Below are 21455 nucleotides of genomic sequence, written 5' to 3' on the forward strand. Positions count from 1 at the left end.
GTCAGATTTTTCATCTGTAAGACATGTGCTTGGAGTGAATATCTTCTATTCCTTAATTCCTGGGAGTAGCTGGGCCAAGATCTGCCCGGGTGTTACATCCCTGACTTCAAATAAGCTACACGGACACCACAGATTAATTTATCCTATTCACTTTGTCGGTGCTGTGTAGGTGTAGTTGAAGGCAGATTTGGCTGATAATCTTTAAGTTGTATAACACAGTGCTACATGGTTTATTTTTACATTGTCTCCTTCACAGACACAATCTCAAATCATTTTACAGAGATAATGAGCTGAAAGCGAGATAGAAGTGGAAGAGTTTTAAAGAGGAGAAATGGTGACTTGGAAGAATGGTGCTAGTTAAATGAAGTAGCAGTGTGTGTTAAAGGGCTGTGGTGCATTATGGGAGTTAGAGATGAGGCCACGAGAGGAGGAGAAAAGTGAGCCCATAGGGTAGTAGGTACAAACAAGGAAAATTTTTTAGGGTGCCACAAGTCCACAGAGTTGAATTTGAATTAAGACCATGGTGACAGAGTAATTTTCATAGACTATGAAATAAGAATCTTAGGGGATTCCAAATGCATGTTTATGTGCATGTCTATTTTTTTTCATTATCTTTGATTCTATAACAAATTACCGCTGTGAAGGAACAACTGATCATTTCCCACTCAGTCCAAGATACAAGACACAGGAGGTTGCAAACATTCAGCTGTATCCCTGGGATATGTGGATCACAGGACAATTTTTGGGTTATTTTATGAGTCATGGAACAAAAAATGGTTGAGAACGACCGTTCTAGGGAGCAGGAAACCAGCCTGTTTGTTTGTTTTGATTACTTCTCTAGAACCGGAGGCAAAATTCCAAAAGAAACTTGTCCAGAAAGAACCAATCATTGTTCAGGAACATGAGAGCATCACACTGGCCACTTCGGTAACACCAGAAACGGCCGTAGTCAAGTGGTTCAAAGATGGAACTGAGATCAAGGGAAGCAAAAAGTATGAGATTAAGGCTGACGGGGCCTCCAGGACTCTGACCGTGAAGTTGGCTGAGGGCAAAGACAGCGCTGTGTACACCTGCGAGACAAAGAGCGACAAGCAGGAGTTCAAAGTGCAGGTGAAAGGTGAGAGGAACAGCAGCAGGTGTGTCAGCTTCTTTCCCAACAAAAAAAATATGTATGGAGATATACTTATCTCGTAGAGCTGGAAGGGACCCTGAAAGGCCATCAAGTCCAGCCCCCTGCCTTCACTAGCAGGACCAAGCACTGATTTTGCCCCAGATCCTTAAGTGGCCCCCTCAAGGACTGAGCTCACAGCCCTGGGTTTAGCAGGCCAATGCTCAAACCACTGAGCTATCCCTCCCCCCAAAGTCAACATCAACGTCAACATCAAATGGATCTTGCTTGGGGGTGGAGGCCAAGGGGCTGCAGTTGAAAATTACCCTCCCCTCATCATTATGCAGCTCTCAGGGCCCTTGTGTCGTGGCTGCTGTGATTCTGGCTCCAGGTTCCAGCAGATCCATTTCCCTAAATGTCCATATAGAGCAAAGCAAGATGCTGCCTACTTCCACCAGCCTAGTTCATGGCCTGTACTGCATGCTCGTGCAGGGAGGAAGGGGGTCATAAGGTGCCCCCTATTCCTCGGGGCTTGCGATCCACGTTACAGGTAACTGTATGGGGACAGAGCACTATTCCATCTCCTTCACATGTGGGTGGGGTATGTGCACGGCCATCGCGCTGTCCCACCGGCCAGCACAGCAGAGCCAGCATGGAGGTGGGCATAAATTGTGCCAGGAGAAGGGCGTAGGGGGGAATAGCTTAATTCCCCACAGAGAAGCAGGGACAGAAATGTGGCTCTGAGCCACAATTTGGCCCTTGCTGTGTCTCTGGGGTTGGGCTGCTTTCTGCATCCCTTTATCAAGGCAGGTTGTAGGAGATGACAGTCTAGCCCAGAGTGTTGGAGTTGCACCGGCCCAGAAACAAATGGATTCTCCCGCTTACCTCGCAGGGCTGCACTGTGGTAATGATTTGTAGCTGGGGAGCTGTGGGGAGAGCTCTGCTTACCCAGGCTGGGGAGAGGAGGGCAGCCGCTGCTCCCCTCGCCCCCCTCTGACGATAAAGCACAGTGTGGTTTTGGGCAAGTCATTTAGTCTCTCTGTACGTCATTTGCCCATTTACACGAGATTCCGCTCCTTAGCAACCCCTTAGCTGCCAGTGAAAAGTTGCCATGGTTTGGCCATTGCCAATAAGCAGCAGGCAGGATGGCAGGGCTGCAGCCAGGGAAGGAAGCACTGGAACGTGCCAAGCACCGACTGTGAGCAGATTGGTGGGGCCAGCCAGGGAAGGCCCATCCTAGCACTTCCTCCCCTGGCGACAGCCCTGCAAACCTGCCTGAGGCAGGGGTCTCACTTCTAGAAAAAGTTCTCAGGAAGTGTCACACCGTTGCCAATATCCAAATCTCATGAGAATTAAAGTTGATGGGACGAGATGGATTCCCAGCACAATATTGCTAATAACTGTAAGTTATTAATATCAAGGTTGCTCTTAAGGGCCATCCATTTTACTTCCCTACCTCACAGGTGTGTTGTGAGGGTAAATATATTAAAGAGGATGAGGTACTCAGGTAGTGTGGTAATGGGGGTGATATAAGGGGCCTTGGACAGACAGATAAAAAGTGACAAAGAGTCCTGTGGCACCTTATAGACTAACAGATGTATTGGAGCATGAGCTTTCGTGGGTGAATACCCACTTCATCAGATGTGGGTATTCACCCACAAAAGCTTATGCTCTGTTACGTCTATTAGTCTATAAGGTGCCACAGGACTCTTTGTCACTTTTTACAGATCCAGACTAACACGGCTACCCCTCTGGATGGATTTCTCACTAGATAAATATGCTTTCAGCTGTGTGTCCATTCCCACTCTCTAAGGATAGGCAGCCAGCAGTTAGAAGACCTGAGCTCTATTCTTGACTCACTGTGTGTGTGTCAGACCCTGGGCAAGTCACTAGTCTGCTCTGTAATCTTAGTGTCCTCTGGTGAAAAAGGTTTTTTTTGTGTGTGTTTTACTCACTTTCATGACATGTTTTGAGATGGGTGGATGAAAAGTTGCTATTATTATTACTGAGTCAGAATTTGCGAAGTTCTTTCTATTGCTAACAATCTCTTGAATGTCACACCTTCCTCGGATCCAAAAATCCTCCTATTAAAAAAAAAGGGTGAGAAAACCATCTTCTGATCTGCTCTGCATTCATTGTTTTCCTTCCAATGAATCTCAGAAATCCCTGTGAAGTTTGCAAAGAAATTAGAAGAGGTCAGTGCCGAGATCGGAGGGACCATCTCTCTGACCTGTGAGCTGAGCCAGGTTAAGGGGGATGTGCTGTGGTACAAGGACGGAGTTGAGGTCAAACCCAGCAAGCGCTTCCAGATTCGTGAGGATGGTGTCAAGCGGATCCTGACCATAATGGGACTCCGGGCCGAAGACAAGGGAGAGTACTCCTGTGAATCACGGGACGACAAAAGCAGCATTCAGGTCACCCCCAGAGGTACCTTGCCAGATCCATGATACTGCGTGTGACATCCTGCTCCCCTTCCCTTCCATTACAGTGCTAAAGAGCTGCATTAAAAAAATCCCACCTGTGTTAAGAGGGCAGGGGACATTGTTACTAGCATGCAGAAAAGTATGTTGTAGCTGGGAAAATAAGAGCTCCCATCTTACAGTTAATGAATAGACAGCATGACTGCCATTCTGAAAGAGATGCAATGTATATTGTAGGTAGAAGATCCCTAGACATGATATTTAAACAATGATAAAAATCTATAAATTTAAGTAGCAGCAAAAATAAGAGCTAGTGCAGAGTCCTGCTAAAGTAGTATGTGGACTTAGTATGGGTTGATTATATCGCCCTCTGCTGGATGATGCCACAACGATATAACTTGCTGCTTAACCAAGTTTCTCTTTTATCTCACATGACAGAGCCCTATGATTTTGGTGGTGGAAGTCCCGGGGTCAATCTTGGTATTAGTATATGTGAAGCCACAGTTTGTTACCTTACCATGTCCACTTTAAAGTCCAACTTATATGTGAGCCTTAAAAAGTCTCCTCCTAGGACCCAATTTGAACTATGGCGGTTTAAGAGGATGTTCAGATTCTGCATTTGGATGCTCTGTTTTCCATTGATTTCATATACAGAGAAAGGCAGAACTCTGTTACCTGCCTCCAAAAGTGGTAAAGGTTCTCTTTGCAAAGACGGTTGTTGTGACTTTGAGATAAACTGAGCTGGGGTCTCATGTTAGATAGGCCATGGACTTGTTGGCTCTGATATTGCATCTGAGGTTGGGGTTAAGGATCCTGAATCTAGACCCAGGATTTTCCCTCACGTGCTTGCTCCTATCCTAGGGATGGCACCTCCATATATAAAAGTTGGACAGTGAGGTGTAATGTGACTATGTTACCATGAGCACACACTGTCACACAATGAAATATCCATGGCAAAACCATTTGGATCTATGCCGCTGACAATATTACTGAGCCAGTCTCCCCTCTGGAGGTGCTCGCAGTATGGGGGATTGTCATGCATGTGCTGCTAAAATGCCTCCTCCTTCTCTGTCAGCTCCTAGAGTGGTGAAATTCACTACAGGCCTTCACAACATGGTGTCTGAAGAAGGAAAAGAGGCCACATTCAAATGCACCGTCTCCCCCAACGATGCTGCGGTTACATGGCACAGAAACGGTGTCAAAATTGAAGCCAGTAAGAAACATGTGATCTCTCAGAAGGACACCAATCACAGCCTTACCATCACTGACCTGACTCTGGAGGATGCAGCAGAAATCTCAGCCAATGCAGAGGGTGTGGAAAGCAAAGCCACTCTCACAGTCCGAGGTGAGAGAGTAAGGTCCCTTTGACTGACAGTTATCCATACTGTGGGATGTGTTGTTTTGTACGTTCCTTCTACTGACTTTCTGACTATGCCATCGGGATGAAAAATGCATGTGTTCCACATGTTAGAATAGTGCCCAGAGCGTTGCAGTGCTGGAGATGCTGCTTCTGTTCACATGGATTTTCCCCAACTTTGATTTCTTCAGAAGCCACCATTTTAATCTTACTTTAGGGCCAGTTTTCTGGCGTCTCTCAACTTTTACTCTTGTCTCCTCTCATTTGCCAGAGGCGCCGGTGACGTTTAAGAAGAAACTGGAGAGCAAAACGGTTGAGGAGAGGGACACGGTGACCCTGGAGGTGGAGCTGAGCAAGCCTTCCATGGAGGTGAAATGGATGAGGAACAGCATCGTGCTGCAATCCAGTGACAACATCGAGTTCAAGGCCGAGGGGACGAAACACAGCTTGACGATTAAGAACATCACCTTTGCTGACCGGGGCTTCTACTGCTGTGAGACTCTCGAAGAGAAGACCCAGGCCAAGCTGAATGTACAAAGTAAGCTGATGTTGAATGTCCACCTGTGCTGTAGCCAATGTTAGGAGGCTGGTTTTGGGAATGCGGGTGTTTCCTCTTAGCTCGCTGCCAGTCAAATGACTGTGAGGGGGAATGTGAGTGCTGAAGCTACCACAGCTGATTGGTTATTTTCTCTGACCTCCTCCTTCTACTATTTCCAACTACCACAATCCCGTGTCTATTGGCTTCACTCCCCCAGTTTACCATTACACCTCTGAGCTCGTCCCTTCTCCCCTCAAATTCCCTCATCCCTTTACATTCTGTCTTTTGCCCCATGCATTTGCTCCTATGAAATCATTCCTCTTCCCACCATTCCACATTCCACCTCTCTTTCTTACAGTACCCCCCACAAAACAGCTCTTGAAATGCAATTAACGTTAAAATAACAAATCCTCTACCAACAAGTGTTTGAGTGTTCAAATAAACTAACGCTCTTCAGTCTGTAACCTCTGTAATTCAGCCTCCTTCTCCGCATTCCCTTTGTCTTCATTGTAATGCCAAATCTTCTTTTAGGTTGTATGAGCTTCAGGGCAAGGATCTGTCTAGTTATATGTCCGTAAAGCACCGTTAGGAGTTTGAATGCTATATAAATAATAAATGATATTTTGAATATCGAACAGATGAAGAGATAGGTTTGGGAGGCTGAGCCCTTATATAATGGTCCAGATGTGAACTTGGCAAGTTCTGCTGAATTTGGATATGGTGTTCTGGTTCATGTCTGTATCTAGTGTGTACACAGGAAATCCATAGAGCTAAGAGTTCAGCAATGAGAAATATTCTTAACAGGACCAGAAACCCTGGGAAACTCACCTGGCTTTGCATTTTGTTAAAATTCAAAACTCAGATGATCTTTGTGGAAAGGTTGAAAACCTTGGGGTGAGTTTTTGACCAAACCCAGGCCAGTTATGGCTTTGCCGTGAAATCCTGTGAAATTTGTGGGTTTCAGTGATTTCAGTGGAAAGCCGGGTGTAGTTCAGTCTTGCAGAGGTTTTGGGTTTGTTCAGACCCAGAGTTTAGAGGTTGCGAACGGACATGAATCAAAAGCAAAGCAGCTGCTGTGAAACATCTGTAAGGCGTCTGGCCTTAGAGCAGCTTTAGCTAGTACAGATCTCAGAGTTATAAAGTGTGATGCTTCCCAGGGGTACCCAGGGTTGTGAGGTACCTAGCTAAGACCAGCCCTTAGCGTGCGGGAGTCTTGTCTGTGCCTGCTGTGGATCAGCTCCCTGAAACCACTGGCCTCTGGCAACACAAGCGTTGCCTGCCAGGCCTCTGCAGGCCTCGTTCTCTCTGTGCAGGTTAGCGAGAGGCGCACTCCAATCTTCGAGACCTCTGAGCAGCCCTCTGCAGGGCCCAGCCCCTGCTCCACTGGACCCACAACTCTTAGACCTGCTATTCCCAAAGTACACAGCTGTCTGTAAGATTCAACTCAACACACGACACACAAAGATGTGTAGTGAAAACAATAATAAGTTTATTATAAAAGAATATGGATTCTAGAGAGAGAAAGTCAGAATACTGGAACCAAACAGTTACATACAAAACAAATCATAACACACTTTACTTTCTGGACCCTAAACTTAACTAGCAAAGCATTCCCCTATCCCCAGCAAAATAGCTTACCCATGTCCTTTCCCCAGCATTTCCAAGCCCACTGGCAGCTTGTCCTCACAGATGGAAGGAATGAGGTTGTACCTCTGTACCCCTTTGTTATGCCCCCAGAAGTTCATTGTCCTTACTTGTAAATAGGGCTCTGCCCTGCTGGTTCACATCTTCCTGTATATTTCCTTTCTTAGAAGATTTCACAATCAAAGGTATCAGAAATTGATGACCAAGTGTATTAAAAAAAAAGCCACGGCTGTGTAATCTCTTTCACACACTGTTTCTATAGTTTCTTCCTCTTCAGAGTTTTTCTTGCTGTCCTCCGACAAGAGGCACTGTTTTAATATCCAGATACAGGATAGTTATCAGCTCTGGTGGCAGCTGCTCATCCAACCTCCACCAAACTGATTAGGCCTGGGAAACAGCAGAATCTGGCTGTGATGAGGAAGATAAAAAGTACCAACCAGGCAGTTAGAGGGCAAGGATATTTAGTGGGTCCATGAGCTGTAGAATGATAATGAACAAAATGTATGCAGTACCTGTTGTTTCTGCAAGTACCATATATCTTATTTTAGAAGCTGTCTTTCTTCAGTAGTTTAACTTTTACAATTCAAGCTGTAGGAGAAGGCAATTAAATACAGTAGAAGGCATCCTTCTTTGAAGCAGCTTTTGATATGTTACCAGGGGTATATTGAGTTTTACAGGCTTTGAGATTTTAGCATCACTTTAGTTCCCTTGACCTGTATTTTTTTTATTTTATTGAGAATACATTGGAAAGGGAAACATTGTCAAATCAAACTTGGCTATTACCCCCCACCCCGTCCCGATATTTCACACTTGCTATCTGGTCACCCTAAGCCACATAACCATATCATGCAGTGCTTGCAACCCATGCAGTGTAACTTTGGAATAATACAGGACAACTTGTATGTGAAACAGCTTTAAATAAAAGTGAAACTGACTAGCATGTGTTCATTGCTCAAGCTGCCATAAATTTATAAATCACATATATAGAGTTGCGTGAATGCATCACAATGAATTTGTCTCCTTTTCCTGCTTTTAGTACATCTGCTAGCAAATGGTGATTGCCTCAAATTTATTCATTATTAAAAGAAGGATTTTTTATTTGAAATTTTGTATTTTGTTAACTTCGAAGATTAATCTTCAACACACCTATTCATTAAGGGGATGTACAACGTAACAGAGCAGCCAGTAGACATGCACAAATATTTGGAACATGGTATTCCAAGTTTGAATTTTCTGTGTTAGTTGTGATTGTTCACATCAATCACATGACATTACACTGTTTTTAACTGGATGAACATTACTCTTTGCAATTAGGTTTTCAGCACAAATGCAAGGGAAAGGATGGTCTTGTATTTACGACACTGGACTAGGATTTAGGAGATTTTGCCTTTGATTCTACCATAGACTTCCTGTGTGTGAGCCTGAGCAAATCATTTAATCTCATTTGCCTCAGTTCCTCATCTGTAAAATGAGGATAATAATCCTTGCCTTGTCTAAACAGATTGTGATCTATTAGAGATAGCAATTGTTTCTTGCCATGTGTATGCACAATGTAGCACAGTGGGGCCCTGATCTAAGTTAGGATGTATACACACTCTAATAATACAAATTATAAATAAGCATAAAATATTTGGAAATTCATGAACACTTTCCATGAACGCTTGTAAGGTTAAACTTAACCTTCATGTTCCATGGGCATTTGTGCTAATATACTTAGATTACTTGCATGTTCATAGGGAAAACCCTACACAAAAACAGTGAGAATATGGACAAAGTAAATTCACATTTAAATTAGAGGAGGAATTGATATAAATAGTAGGCAGTAAATTAGGTATTTAAAATTCTTTCAATTAAAATAATCTCAGGCATTGTTAGTAACATTTGAAAATCTATTTTTTAAACATTATTAGTACCTTTTTAAAACTAAGCAACCTTTAACCTGAGTGTCACTTTAATATTTATAATGTACAATCAGCATTTAGGACACTTAGAAAACCTGTACTATGGAATTTAGCTATAACTCAAGAAGTTATGTACAGAAATCCCCAGCCTTCTGTCTTAATTGTACTAGACTGTTTGGCTGGGTCCGTGCCCGTAGTAAATGTAAAATAGAATACAATATTATACAGAGATGTAGAATGCAGTGGAACACAATACACTCTGCTTCTCTGTCATCTTTCATGCAAGGTGCCTGAAAACACTTTACCCTTTATAGGAAACATTCGGCATTCCTTCCAACAAGGCTGTCTGTCACTTCCAAATTGATGAATTAAAAACAAAACAGCTCTGGCACCCCATCACTGCTTATATTGTAATGGCTTGGCTACTTTTAATTGCTGCAACAATTGTTTTCCTCATTAGGGTTTTGCATGCTTTGTGCTGTGCAAGGCTAATTTCACGTCTCTTTTTTTAACTTCCCATTCTGAAGACAAGAGGGGATTTCTGTGCCAGATGATTTTTTTTCCCTTGTGCTTCCCATACATCTAGCTGCATTTTCATCACTTAGTTATTCTTAGCTTCTCTGCATGAGATAGCCCTAAATAGGGGTGTTAATGGTTACAGATTAGTGAGTGCTGGAACTGAATGCACAGTGAGATTTAAGATGTACAAGGTGATCTGAAACAAACTGTGACTTTATAAAGGGAAACGGAGGGGATTCTCTTTGCATATGATCAGCCCTGCTTTCTTTATAAGAAGGCACAGGAAAAGGTGCCCATCCCAAGAAAATCTCAGCTATATGGTATGCAATATTTATAAGAGTCATACAAGTCAGAATGCAAAGATTATAAGTCTAATTCTGATATCATGCTGATTTTACACCAAAGCCAAGATTTTAAAAAGTAGTGGCCTAAAGTGACGCTCCTAAATGCATATTCAGGCAGCTAAATAAATGTCCTGATTTTTAAAAGTGCTGGATAGAGCTGTGCGAACGACTGATTTAATTTGGGTAGAAAAGAAACCAACTGTTTTGATACTGTTGAGGAAATCAGAAATGTCAGAAAAATTTCATTTTGGGTTGAACAAAATTTTTCATTGTGAGCATTTTACGAACAACGGAGGAAATGAAGGGCTGGATCTATGAGAAGCTGCTGCTGGTGGTGTTTACTGCTCGACCACCCTTTTTATCCAATTGCCCAGTGGTTGGAGCACTCAACTGGGATGTGGGAGAACTAGGTTCAAGTCCCTGCACCAGAGTAGGGTTTTGAACCTCGGTTTCCCACAACCCAGGTGAGGTCCCTGACTTCTGGGCTATTAGATATAAGGATGGCAACTACCTAGCTCCTGATTCTGCATTTTTTGGCCAAATTTTTTTCCAGCCAAAATGTTTTTGCCCAGCTCTAGTGCTGCACACCTAACAGTTCATATTGAAGCTTTTAAGTGCTTAGTAGTCTTGAAAATTGGGGCACTTATTTAAATGCTTTGCATTGGGCTAAGAAGCTTGATTTTAGGAAGCCATTTTTAATAATCTTAATCTGCATTGATACCATTTGGCCTGATCCTGCTCTCATTTACACTAGTGCAAATGCAGAGGAGTAACCGTAAAGTCAATTGAGTTACACTATTGCAGGGTTTCTCAAAGAGGGGTCGCCGCTTGTGTAGGGAAAGCCCCTGGCAGGCCGGGCTGGTGTGTTTACCTACCCTGTCCGCAGGTCCGGCCGATCGTGGCTCCCACTGGCCGCGGATTGCTGCTCCGGGCCAATGGGAGCTGCTGGAAGCAGCGCAGGCCGAGGGACTTACTGGCCGCTGCTTCCAGCAGCTCCCATTGGCCCGGAGTAGCGATCCGCAGCTCTGGCCAGACCTGTGGACAGGGCAGGTAAACACACTGGCCCGGCCCGGTAGGCACTTTCCCTACACAAGCATTGACCCCTGTTTGAGAAACCCTGCACTATAGTGAAAGCAGTGTGACAGCAGTAACTAGAACAGGGGTAGGCAACCTATGGCATGCGTGCCGAAGGCAGCACGTGAGCTGATTTTCAATGGCACTCACACTACCCGGGTCCTGGCCACCGGTCCGGGGGGCTCTGCATTTTAATTTAATTTTAAATGAAGCTTCTTAAATATTTTAAAAACCTTATTTACTTTACATACAACAAATAGTTTAGTTTATATATTATAGACTTATAGAAAGAGACCTTCTAAAAACGTTGAAATGTATGACTGGCACACGAAACCGTGAACAAATGAAGACTTGGCACAGCACTTCAAAAAGGTTGCCGACCCCTGAACTAGAATATTAATATTGAGAGGGAAGATTGCAGATCTCTTGACATAATTCCAGCCTGTAATATTTTCTTTTAAAGTAACCCTTTAAAGGCTTTTCCCCAGATGCCTTCATGGGGGAGGATGTTCACAAAAGAAGAAATTTATGCCAGGCCTATCTTTACTATATGGCTGGAGGGCGTCTGCTGAGAACTTGCTCCGTTTCTTGAGTTGGTGTTTTTTGCTAATGCCTTCCCCTCCAGCTCATCTCCAGCAACCTAAGCACATTCCCTGTCTGAAATGCTGAAGTATCTGTTGAACCAGAGGAAAGGTCATCACAGCAGCAGGCACACCGGGTTCTTTGGAAACATCTTTCAGCTTAAAGAATGAGAAACCATAGACGGGGGAGGGAATGGCTGTAAACTTAGATGAAGAGTCAAGGACTAATGCAGCCTAAGATTGAGGGAACGGAGTTCAGAATCTGTATCTGAGAAAGGGAAGCGACAGTGCAAACTCCAGGGAAAATGTCTTTTCTCCCCTCGTGGGGCATGGGCAAAGAATGTCCCCGGGGACATATCTTGTCTTGGCCTCAGTGGCCGTGGAAAAGATGCCTTGGCAGAGGAAACAGTGCAGTTCCATTGGACAGAGACTGAGTAAGATTTAGAAATTTGTTGTAGCTACTGCACATCCCCTGCTGTGTGGAGGAATAGGGCAGCAATGCACAGTAGGAAGGGCCAAAGGATCCATCACTGTATGGATTCTTTGGCTTTCTTCCTGAGGCAGAAGGGGTTGGTGCCTAGTTTCTGAAGCAGCTCCATGGAGCAGTTCCACAGTCACTCTGGAGCCCAGGGGGTGGAGTCCATCAATGGCAGGCGGATTTTGAGTCTTGAAGAAGACAGTGGACACCTAAGGGTATGTCTACGCTACCTGCCGGATTGGCAGGTAGTGATTGATCTATCGGGGATCAATGTATCGTGTCTCATCTGGACGTGGTACATCAATCCCTGAACACACTCCCCGTCAACTCCGGAACTCCACCAGGGTGAGAGGCGGAAGCGGAGTTGACGGGGGAGCGGCGGCCGTCGATCCTGCGCCCCGAGGATGCAAAGTAAGTCAATCTAAGTCGATCTAAGATATGTCGACTTCAGCTACGCTATTCTCATAGCTGAAGTTGCATATCTTAGATCGATCTCTCCCCCTCCCCCCAGTGTAGACCAGGCCTTTGAGACCCAGGCCCTAGTCACGACCATGGAACTGAGCACCCATGTGAACTCCTGGTAATGCTTGGATATCTGGATCCATATCTGAACTTTGTGGCTTGGGTTCATCTCTTCTGCAGACACATTAGAAGGTTGGACTATTCCCAATTCACCCTTGTGGAGTTTAAAGTTTTGTGAGTGTTTTATGGTTTTACTGAAGTTAACTATCCTATTTTTGTCTGGTGTTTTAATCAGTAAAGGTGATTCAGTTTTAAATACTAAATTGATCTTTCCAATTGATGGGCTGTTGGTGCTATATATTCAGGGTAGGTAAAACTCCCCAAAAGCAAGGCTGGTTCAAGTGGGTGTCCTAGGCACTACACTCTGTACTGTGAGACTTTTTTATACAAATGTTTTACTCCTTCCTTTACCTGCTATTTTCGCCCCATAGTTTATCCTTTTTGGAATGCTGACAAGGACTGATTCATTGTTCCTTGCGCTCCCCCATCTGTCTGGTGTACCTACCTGTTGTCTCTCATTTGTGTATGGCCTGTAAACTCTTCAGGTTAGGAACTGTTTCTTTGTTCTGTGTTGTACAGTGCCTAGCCCAGTGGGCTCCTGGTCCATGACAGAGGCTTTTAGGCACTACCGCAATACAAATAAATAACAAAAAATACCTTCTCTAGGGCATCTGGTACTGGCCAGTGTCAGTGAGTGGTTTGATTCACTTTTGTTTGTTTGTTTGAAGGGACTGATCTGCTACCTTTGCTCTGAGTGAGTGGGTGGAGAGGTTATCTTTGCTTCCAATGCAGTGTCTCCAACCCTTCAATATCGTTTGTTTTTCAGTGAGGCAGATCAAACTGGTGAAAGGCCTGCAGCCGCTGGAGGCCCGTGAAAAGGGGACTGCCACCTTCGAGCTGGAGCTGTCTCATGAGGACGTGGAAGGAAGCTGGATGAAGGACGGCCTGAAACTGAAACCAGGGGAGAACTGCCACATTAGCGTCCTGGGGAAGAAACATTCACTGACACTTTCGTCCCTGAAGCTAGAAGACTCAGGCCTCATCTCCTTCAAGACAGAAGGCATCCATTCTTCAGGGAGGCTTATAGTAACAGGTATATACCCCTGCAGTGTGGAACTCCGCTTGGGATGTGTTCCTGTAGAACAGACAGTGCATGCCATGGGTTGGCTGAGAGTGACATAGTCCATCTGGGCATGTCTTTGATTAGTTGTTAATGCCGGAGGTTTTCAGAGCCATGCGTGTCAGTATTTTGCAGTTCATGGCAAGGGGAGTTCGTACCTCGCTTCTGTATTTACTGTTGAGATGCACAAGAAAACAGCAGAGAAAGCTGATATAAACATACCCTTTCACACATCGCCACCTATTATTATGTATGATTGATGATTACCCGTTATTAAGTGCTGACAATTTGCTTGGTGCTGCCTAAGGTACCAAGTGAAGGCGATCCTTTCCCTTATTGTGCATGGAACTCCCTTCTTGAGCTGGTCTCTCCTTTATCCAAATCCCTCCCGAAGACCCGCCTTTTCTCTGTTGCCTACCAGTAACTATAATGGTATAGATGTAGGGTAACTTATGACTGTCTTTAGATCTTTATATAGATAATGTATATGCTGTCGTTAAAGCTGTGTATAATCAGGATGCAGGTGATTGCCATTTGTCCACCTTGCTTGCTTGCTTGTTCCTTGTCTGTATCTGAATGTCATGGCAGGGTCTTTGTCTTCCTTTTTATTTATACAGTGCTTAGCACATTCTGTCTGCTACCAGGAACAAATAATAATTAATAATAATGACATTATGTACTGAATAAATTAAATATGGGCTGTGAGCCAATGGCAGAATACGCAAAACTATTTTTTTCTTTTTTTTCCCTTTTTTTTTTTGCTTACAGGATATAGTAATCACTTAAGATGTATCCTATTTATTGATTATTCTCTGAGTCTTGTGCGCCTACCAAACCCAATCCTCCTCTTACTGTATTTTCTTTTTGGCAGAGTTGCCTGTGAAAATAAGCAAGCCTTTGGTCGACATCAAAGCTCCTGAGAAGTCTAAGGTGACATTTGAGTGTGAGCTCTCCAGGCCTAATGTGGAGGTCAAGTGGTTTAAGGTACAACACTTAGCAGACAATAATGTCTTCATTTCTCATTTAAGGTCTGATCCAACTTCTCCTGAAGTCAGTGGGCACCTTTCCATTAACTTCAAAAAGAGATGGGTATGGGCTGTTATTATGCAGCTCTGGTTATCCAACATTAACCAAAACTCCCGTTTTCTTTATCTGTGAGCTCATACTGTCTGCCTTACCTCTGTCTAGAATGTTTACTTACTAATCTTTAAGGGTGTTTTCATGGAGGTAGTCCCAAATTTCAACTTCTCTGGAATTTACAGTAAACTTGCAGATTTTTGGTGCTTTTATGTAAGGCTTGTTGATGACTATTGGTCCAATCACCTGACTCATTTAACCACGAGGCATGTTGTCAAATTGTTACAATACGGGACTGGGATCCAGGATTCTTGGGTTCTATTTGCACTCCTGGGCATGTTAGATCGCCTCTCCTGGGCCTCAGTGCATCCTTTTGTAAAATGGGGACAATAGTGACAAGTCTCAGAGTGGTGGGGTGAGGCTTAATTATTTACTGTTTGTGAAGTGCTTTGAGGCCCTCGGATGAGTTCCAGTTCCTCAAAGTTTTAAGCACATCCTTAAGTCCATCCCTATTTGGTGATGCATTCACACATGTGCTTAACTTCAATCATGTGCTTAAGTCCCATTGACGTAAGTGAGACATAAGCATGTGTATAAAGTTAGGTACGTGTGAATGCTTCGCTGAACCAAGGCTTATATAAGGGTAACAAGCGATTATCCTGTTTTGGTTTTTGCCTTCTAGAATGGATCTGAGCTCCGGCCAAGTAAAAATGTGGCAATCATTTCCCAGGAAATTAAGAGAAGCCTCATTATTCACAAGTGTGACTATGATGACCAAGGAACCTATGTATGCGATGCAGCTGACGACAAGAGTTCTGCTACCCTTATAGTCCATGGTATGTTTGACAGACAGAGGAAGTGTTCCCTCTTTTGGAGGTGTATTTGCATTATCTGACAGCCAAATCACAAAGTGCTTCCTAGGTGATTTCTGCCTCGTTCGGTTTTCTCTTCCGTAGGTACTTTTGCAAGTAAGTTCCAACTTTTTCTTCCAGGGCTCATGGCTATTTATCTTTTTTCTTATTCTGTTAAACTTTGTTTATTGATTTTTATAATAACCAATAAATTATGACAAGCATTTGGCAAGAGACCAGGTACAGTACTGCTTGGTAGAGAGCCATGGTCAAATGGTTAGAACTCCCAGGTTTTAGTTCAGACTCTACCATTAATTCAATGAGACTTTGCCAGAGTCAGGAGTGGATAAAACTAAGCTGGGATAACAGTATTTGCCCCTCTTTAAGCTACAAATGCTAAGATGGGAAAATAAAATCTCATGCTTCATTGGCTTAGCTTACTGCCATAGGTGTCAAGACTGGATTTTGTCCTCTGTGTACAGCAGTGCACAACTGCTGAGGATTGATAGAATTTCTCATCTTCCTCTGAAGTTTCAGGTATTAGCAGTGCTGAAGGAGGGTTTTGAATTGTGTGGAGTAGCGGTTTGGGCTATAATCAGTTATATTAAAATATAGCATAACAGCCATTTTTTGTTTCCTGTTCTATGCTGCCATTCGGCAGCCACTCAGGTCAAGTTGCAGAAATGTTTTTAGAAAATGTCCCTTTCCTGCTCACCCTTTCTTCTTAGAATTATAGAATCACTGAATATCAGGGTTGGAAGGGACCTCAGGAGGTCTCTAGTCCAACCCCCTGCTCAATGCAGGACCAATCCCCAACTAAATCATCCCAGCCAGGGCTTTATCAAGCTTGACCTTAAAAACCTCTAAGGAAGGAGATCCTACCACCTCCCTAGGTAACCCATTCCAGCGCTTCACCACCCTCCTAGTGAAAAAGTTTTTCCTAATACCCAACCTAAACTTTCCTCACTGCAACTTGAGACCATTATTCTTTGTTCTGTCATCTGGTACCACTGAGAACAGTCTAGATCCATCCTCTTTGGAACCCCCTTTCAGGTAGTTGAAAGCAGCTATCAAATCCCCATTCATTCTTCTCTTCTGCAGGCTAAACAATCCCAGTTCCCTCAGCCTCTCCTCATAAGACATGTGCTCCAGCCCCTTAATCATTTTTGTTGCCCTCTGCTGGACTCTTTCCAATTTTTCCACATTCTTCTTGTAGTGTGGGGCCCAAAACTGGACCAAGTACTCCAGACGAGGCCTCACCAATGTTGAATAAAGGAGAATGATCATGTTCCTCGATCTGCTGGCAAAGCCCCTACTTATACAGCCCAAAATGCTGTTAACCTTCTTGGTAACAAGGGCACACTGTCGACTCAGATCCAGCTTCTCGTCCACTGTAACTTCTCTGCAGAACTGCAGCCTAGCCATTCGGTCCCTAGTCTGTAGCAGTGCATGGGATTCTTCCATCCTAAGTGCAGGACTCTGAACTTGTCCTTGTTGAACCTCATCAGGTTTCTTTTGGTCCAATCCTCTAATTTGTCTAGGTCTCTCTGTATCTTTTCCCTACCTTCCACCATATCTACCACTCCTCCCAGTTTAGTGTCATCTGCAAACTTGCTGAGAGTGCAAACCACGTCATCCTCCAGATCATTAATGAAGATATTAAACAAAACCGGCCCCAGAACCGACTCTTGGGGCACTCCGCTTGATACCGACTGCCAACTAGAAATAGAGCCATTGATCACTACCCGCTGAGCCCAACAATCTAGCCAGCTTTCTATCCACCTTATAGTCCACCCATACTTCTTTAACTGGCTGGCAAGAATACTATGGGAGACCATATCAAAAGTTTTGCTAAAGTCAAGGAATAACACGTCCACTGCTTTCCCCTCATTCACAGAGCCAGTTATCTCCTCATAGAAGGCAATTAGGTTAGTCAGGCATGACTTGCCCTTGGTGAATCCATGCTGACTGTTCCTGATCACTTTCCTCTCCTCTAAGTGCTTCAGAATTGATTCCTTGAGGACCTGCTCCATGATTTTTCCAGGGACTGAGATGAGGCTGACTGGCCTGTAGTTCCCTGGATACTCCTTCTTCCCTTTTTTAAAGACGGGCACTACAGTAGCCTTTTTCCAGTCATCTGGGACCTCCCCCGATCGCCATGATTTTTCAAAGATAATGGCCAATGGCTCTGCAATCACATCCTCCAACTCCTTGAGCACCCTTGGATGCAGCGCATCCGGCCCCATGGACTTGTGCTCATCCAGCTTTTCTAAATAATCCTGAACCACTTCTTTCTCCACAGATGGGTGGTCACGTACTGCCCAGTGCAGAAGTCTGGGAGCTGACCTTGTTCGTGAAGACAGAGGCAAAAAAAGCATTGAGTACATTAGCTTTTTCCACATCCTCTGTCACTAGGTTGCCTCCCCCATTCAGTAAGGGGCCCACACTTTCCCTGATCATCTTCTTGTTGCTAACATACCTGAAGAAACCCTTCTTGTTATTCTTAACATCTCTTGCTAGCTGCAACTCCAAGTGTGATTTGGCCTTCCTTATTTCACTCCTGCATGCCTGAGCAATATTTTTATACTCCTCCCTGGTCATTTGTCCAATCTTCCACTTCTTGTAAGCTTCTTTTTTGTGTTTAAGATCAGCAAGGATTTCACTGTTAAGCCAAGCTGGTCACCTGCCATATTTACTATTCTTTTTTCTTGAGTTAGAGGTTTGGATTTGTTGCTCTTTGGAGGCTGGTTCATTTACATATAAACAGAAATATAATCACAGGCAATTCTGAGATTAATGCAGGCTGTATGAGGTACTTCCCTTTGGGCAGTCAAAGGCTCCGATAAAATCAACAGGGCTAGATTCAGAGCTGGTGTAAATGATTGCAACTCCACTCATGTCAATGGAATTGCGCAAGTGCTTACAGAAGAGACCTGATTCTGATTTCACTAGACCGTAACACAGAAGTGACGTCATGAAGTTACAGAAACACCTGCTGACTTTAGAACTAGGCCTCAGGGCTTAATTTGGGTTAAAGAGTTCCAATGATGGTGACCTCTCTAAGTGGAAATTATGTTTTTTATTGTGGTTGTGAAACACAAACAGAGGCTGTGGCCAGGCACAAAGAGGACGGTGCAAAGACAGCGCTGAAGAGCTGCCTGTGCTCTCTCCCAATGCTGGGACTTGCTGTGTGTCAGTCCAGTCCCCTGGCATAACTTATGTTGCTCTAACTTGTATTGGCTGCCATTGGCCCACAGGGGCTGTTCTGGGGGCCGTGGATCTAGGGTGACCAGATGTCCCGATTTTATAGGGACAGTCCTGATTTTTGGGTCTTTTTCTTGTATAGGCTCCTATTACCTCCCACCCCCATCCCGATTTTTCACATTTGCTGTCTGGTCACCCTGCCTGGATCTCCGGGGTTCAGGGAAGCCCTGTCCATGCCCACTTTCACTGGACCACACCCCTTGCAGTAGCTGCAGAAAGGGGGTGGTGAAGGAGCTATTATGCTGGCTCTGCACTGCTGGGGGATTCCCCATCACCCCCAAACTGAGTTGGATCATCCCATAGTTGACTATGCCATGTTCAGGGCTGCTTTACACTAGCATTGCACAACAGCCACAGCACAACCAGGAGCAGGGCCTGTGTATTTAGCAAGTGACTGGTTAAGACACCCATTGGCATGGTATCAGTTTCCTCAGCTTGCTCCACTAATGCTTGACTTTTCCCTGACTGTCAAGGAGAACCATCTTAAAGGTTAACACTTAGTTGATTAAGTTTTCTTGGTAGATGAATCCTAGGCTCCTCCTGAGAGTATTAATCATGACAAATCACCTATGATAATGTGAACTTTCCAGCTGTTGTTTCTGAGAGAGGAATAGGTTGAGGTGGTTGATAGAAACCCGGCTATTACAGTGTCTTTAAAATAAAACACTTTGAGGAATTTACAGTGGCCAGGGCAGATTGGAAAAGGCCTCAGATGAATCATACTTAACTGGCCAAATCATATGTTAGGGCCAAAATTTGCTTTAGGACCAAATTTTATCCTATTATATGCAAAACGTTGCCATAGGAGTGCATAGCTACTTTTATGAAGTCATTGGTGATTCAACAGACACATACCAGGGTAAAATGTGTCTATTATGCTGTGGAAGGATTTGTACAGAGGAGGTCAGGCAAGTGTGGATTAAAACACAAGCTATAATCACATTTTTTCACGGGGGACTATGTGAAAAATAAATCAACTTCATAAAGTTATGGAGGAACCAAATATAAACATGTCTCTTTGATCCCATAGCTCGAGATATCAAGATTATTAAACCACTGGAAGATGTGGAAGTGAATGAAAAGGAGAGTGCATCTTTCACCTGTGAGATCTCGCATGATGAAGTCCAAACCCAGTGGTACAAAAATGACAACAAACTGAGGGCTGGAGACAACATTAAGATGCGTCAAGAAGGTAGGGTGCAAAAATAGGGTGTTGCATGCCATATTGTTAATGGGTATGTGGCAGAGAAAAGTGGAAAGAGGAGCAGAAGGTGCTCTGAATTTTGTGTGCTTTGAACACAGAGAACTGACTCTTGGAATCTACTTGAGAAGTTACAGCTTGTAGTATGTCCTGTTGTTCTAGTGCCATTGTCAACTGCAACTAGGACTGGAACTGCAGTGTAGTGGCAACGTGACCTGCTTGCAATAGATCACTTGCCTTCACGGCACTCCAAGGCAGAAGCAATGCACTTGGTTCCTTGAGGGTGTGAGCCATTACCTAGCATTGATTGACTCTGGAAGCAGCCGTGTCCAATCTTCTCCAGCTAGGGTGCCTATCACTATACAAGAGGGGCTTTCAGTTTCTTGAGATAGAAAAAGGGGAAATGTATGGACGTGTGAGAGAGAGACTCCAGAGGAGTCCAACCACCCCCAGAATTAAATAATTCTAAGTACAGTTCAGTCCCTCAAAGGCACAAGGATTTGGGTTGGAGTTAGAGTGTGTGACAATGTACCTGTGTCTGCCTAGCCATATTCAAGACGGAAATTCAGAACAGGGGAGCCATTACAGTCCTATAGGGAGTCAACTTTACTTTTCTAACCACTACAGGAATGTGCACTTCCTGTGTCTTGGGGGATTCACCACTGTCAAAAGTGGCTATCGGTCTGTTAGAGCTAATGGAATAGTGCTTGCTTATACCAGTAGCATTTAGGCTCAGAAAATAAAACCATCTTCTCACAGTGGGTTATGTATGCCTGTGTTTTTATTCACAGGAAAGACCTATGCATTAGTTTACAGAAGTGTCCATGTGGAAGATGCTGCGGAGATCAAATTTGTAGCAGAAAAGGCAGAATCTCGAGCGCAACTTAGAGTTAAAGGTAAGTCTAACAGTAATGACAGCATTGTTAAAACAGTTTTTTGTAATAAAGTAACCAGCTCCCATTGACTTCAGTGGGAATATGAACAGGAAAAAACGTAACACCACTGTCTGGGTTTCCCTGTACAAAGAATTAGCCTCGTTGCTGGGTATTTACCTTTGCTAAATAACATACAAGTCTTCCTCTCGATAGGGACAATTTTTTAATTCCTATTTTTAGACGAAAGGAGCCATGTTTAGATTTCTGGGAAAATGTTCTTTTGAGAAGGCATCCCCATTTCTGTCTTGTGAGCATTCTCCCTTACTGCTTTACACTTAAGTTGTGTGACAATGTATCAGGCTGGGCCGCTGCAAGAGGGTAGTCCTATTGGGTTCCGGGAAGTGGGCGGGCACAAGGGAGGAGCCACTGGACCCGAGACGTAAATAAATACGGGGGACAACAAAACCAAAAATAAGGACAGGCGTGCAGGTCAAAGGGTCATAAGTAGGGAACCTGAAAGGGACACCAAGCAGAAAACCCCAGACAGCACCCGCTGCTCCTTGAAGGTGTCAGGCGAGCCA

The 21455-nt window shown here is 44.1% G+C and overlaps 1 protein-coding gene across 1 annotated transcript in view; it reads left to right on the forward strand.

Moving 5' to 3' along the window:
• The window catches only part of OBSCN (obscurin, cytoskeletal calmodulin and titin-interacting RhoGEF), a 297128-nt gene that overhangs the window by 85522 nt on the left and 190151 nt on the right, over positions 1 to 21455 (forward strand). Inside the window, exons 35-43 of the mRNA XM_039523906.1 lie at positions 842 to 1117; positions 3269 to 3535; positions 4604 to 4873; positions 5157 to 5423; positions 13313 to 13579; positions 14478 to 14590; positions 15366 to 15519; positions 19829 to 19990; positions 20791 to 20895. Coding sequence (XP_039379840.1) covers positions 842 to 1117; positions 3269 to 3535; positions 4604 to 4873; positions 5157 to 5423; positions 13313 to 13579; positions 14478 to 14590; positions 15366 to 15519; positions 19829 to 19990; positions 20791 to 20895 — 1881 coding nt within the window. The remainder of the gene's footprint in view (positions 1 to 841; positions 1118 to 3268; positions 3536 to 4603; positions 4874 to 5156; positions 5424 to 13312; positions 13580 to 14477; positions 14591 to 15365; positions 15520 to 19828; positions 19991 to 20790; positions 20896 to 21455) is intronic.

Source organism: Mauremys reevesii, linkage group 2 (assembly GCF_016161935.1).
Source record: "Mauremys reevesii isolate NIE-2019 linkage group 2, ASM1616193v1, whole genome shotgun sequence".
NCBI lineage: Eukaryota > Metazoa > Chordata > Testudines > Geoemydidae > Mauremys > Mauremys reevesii.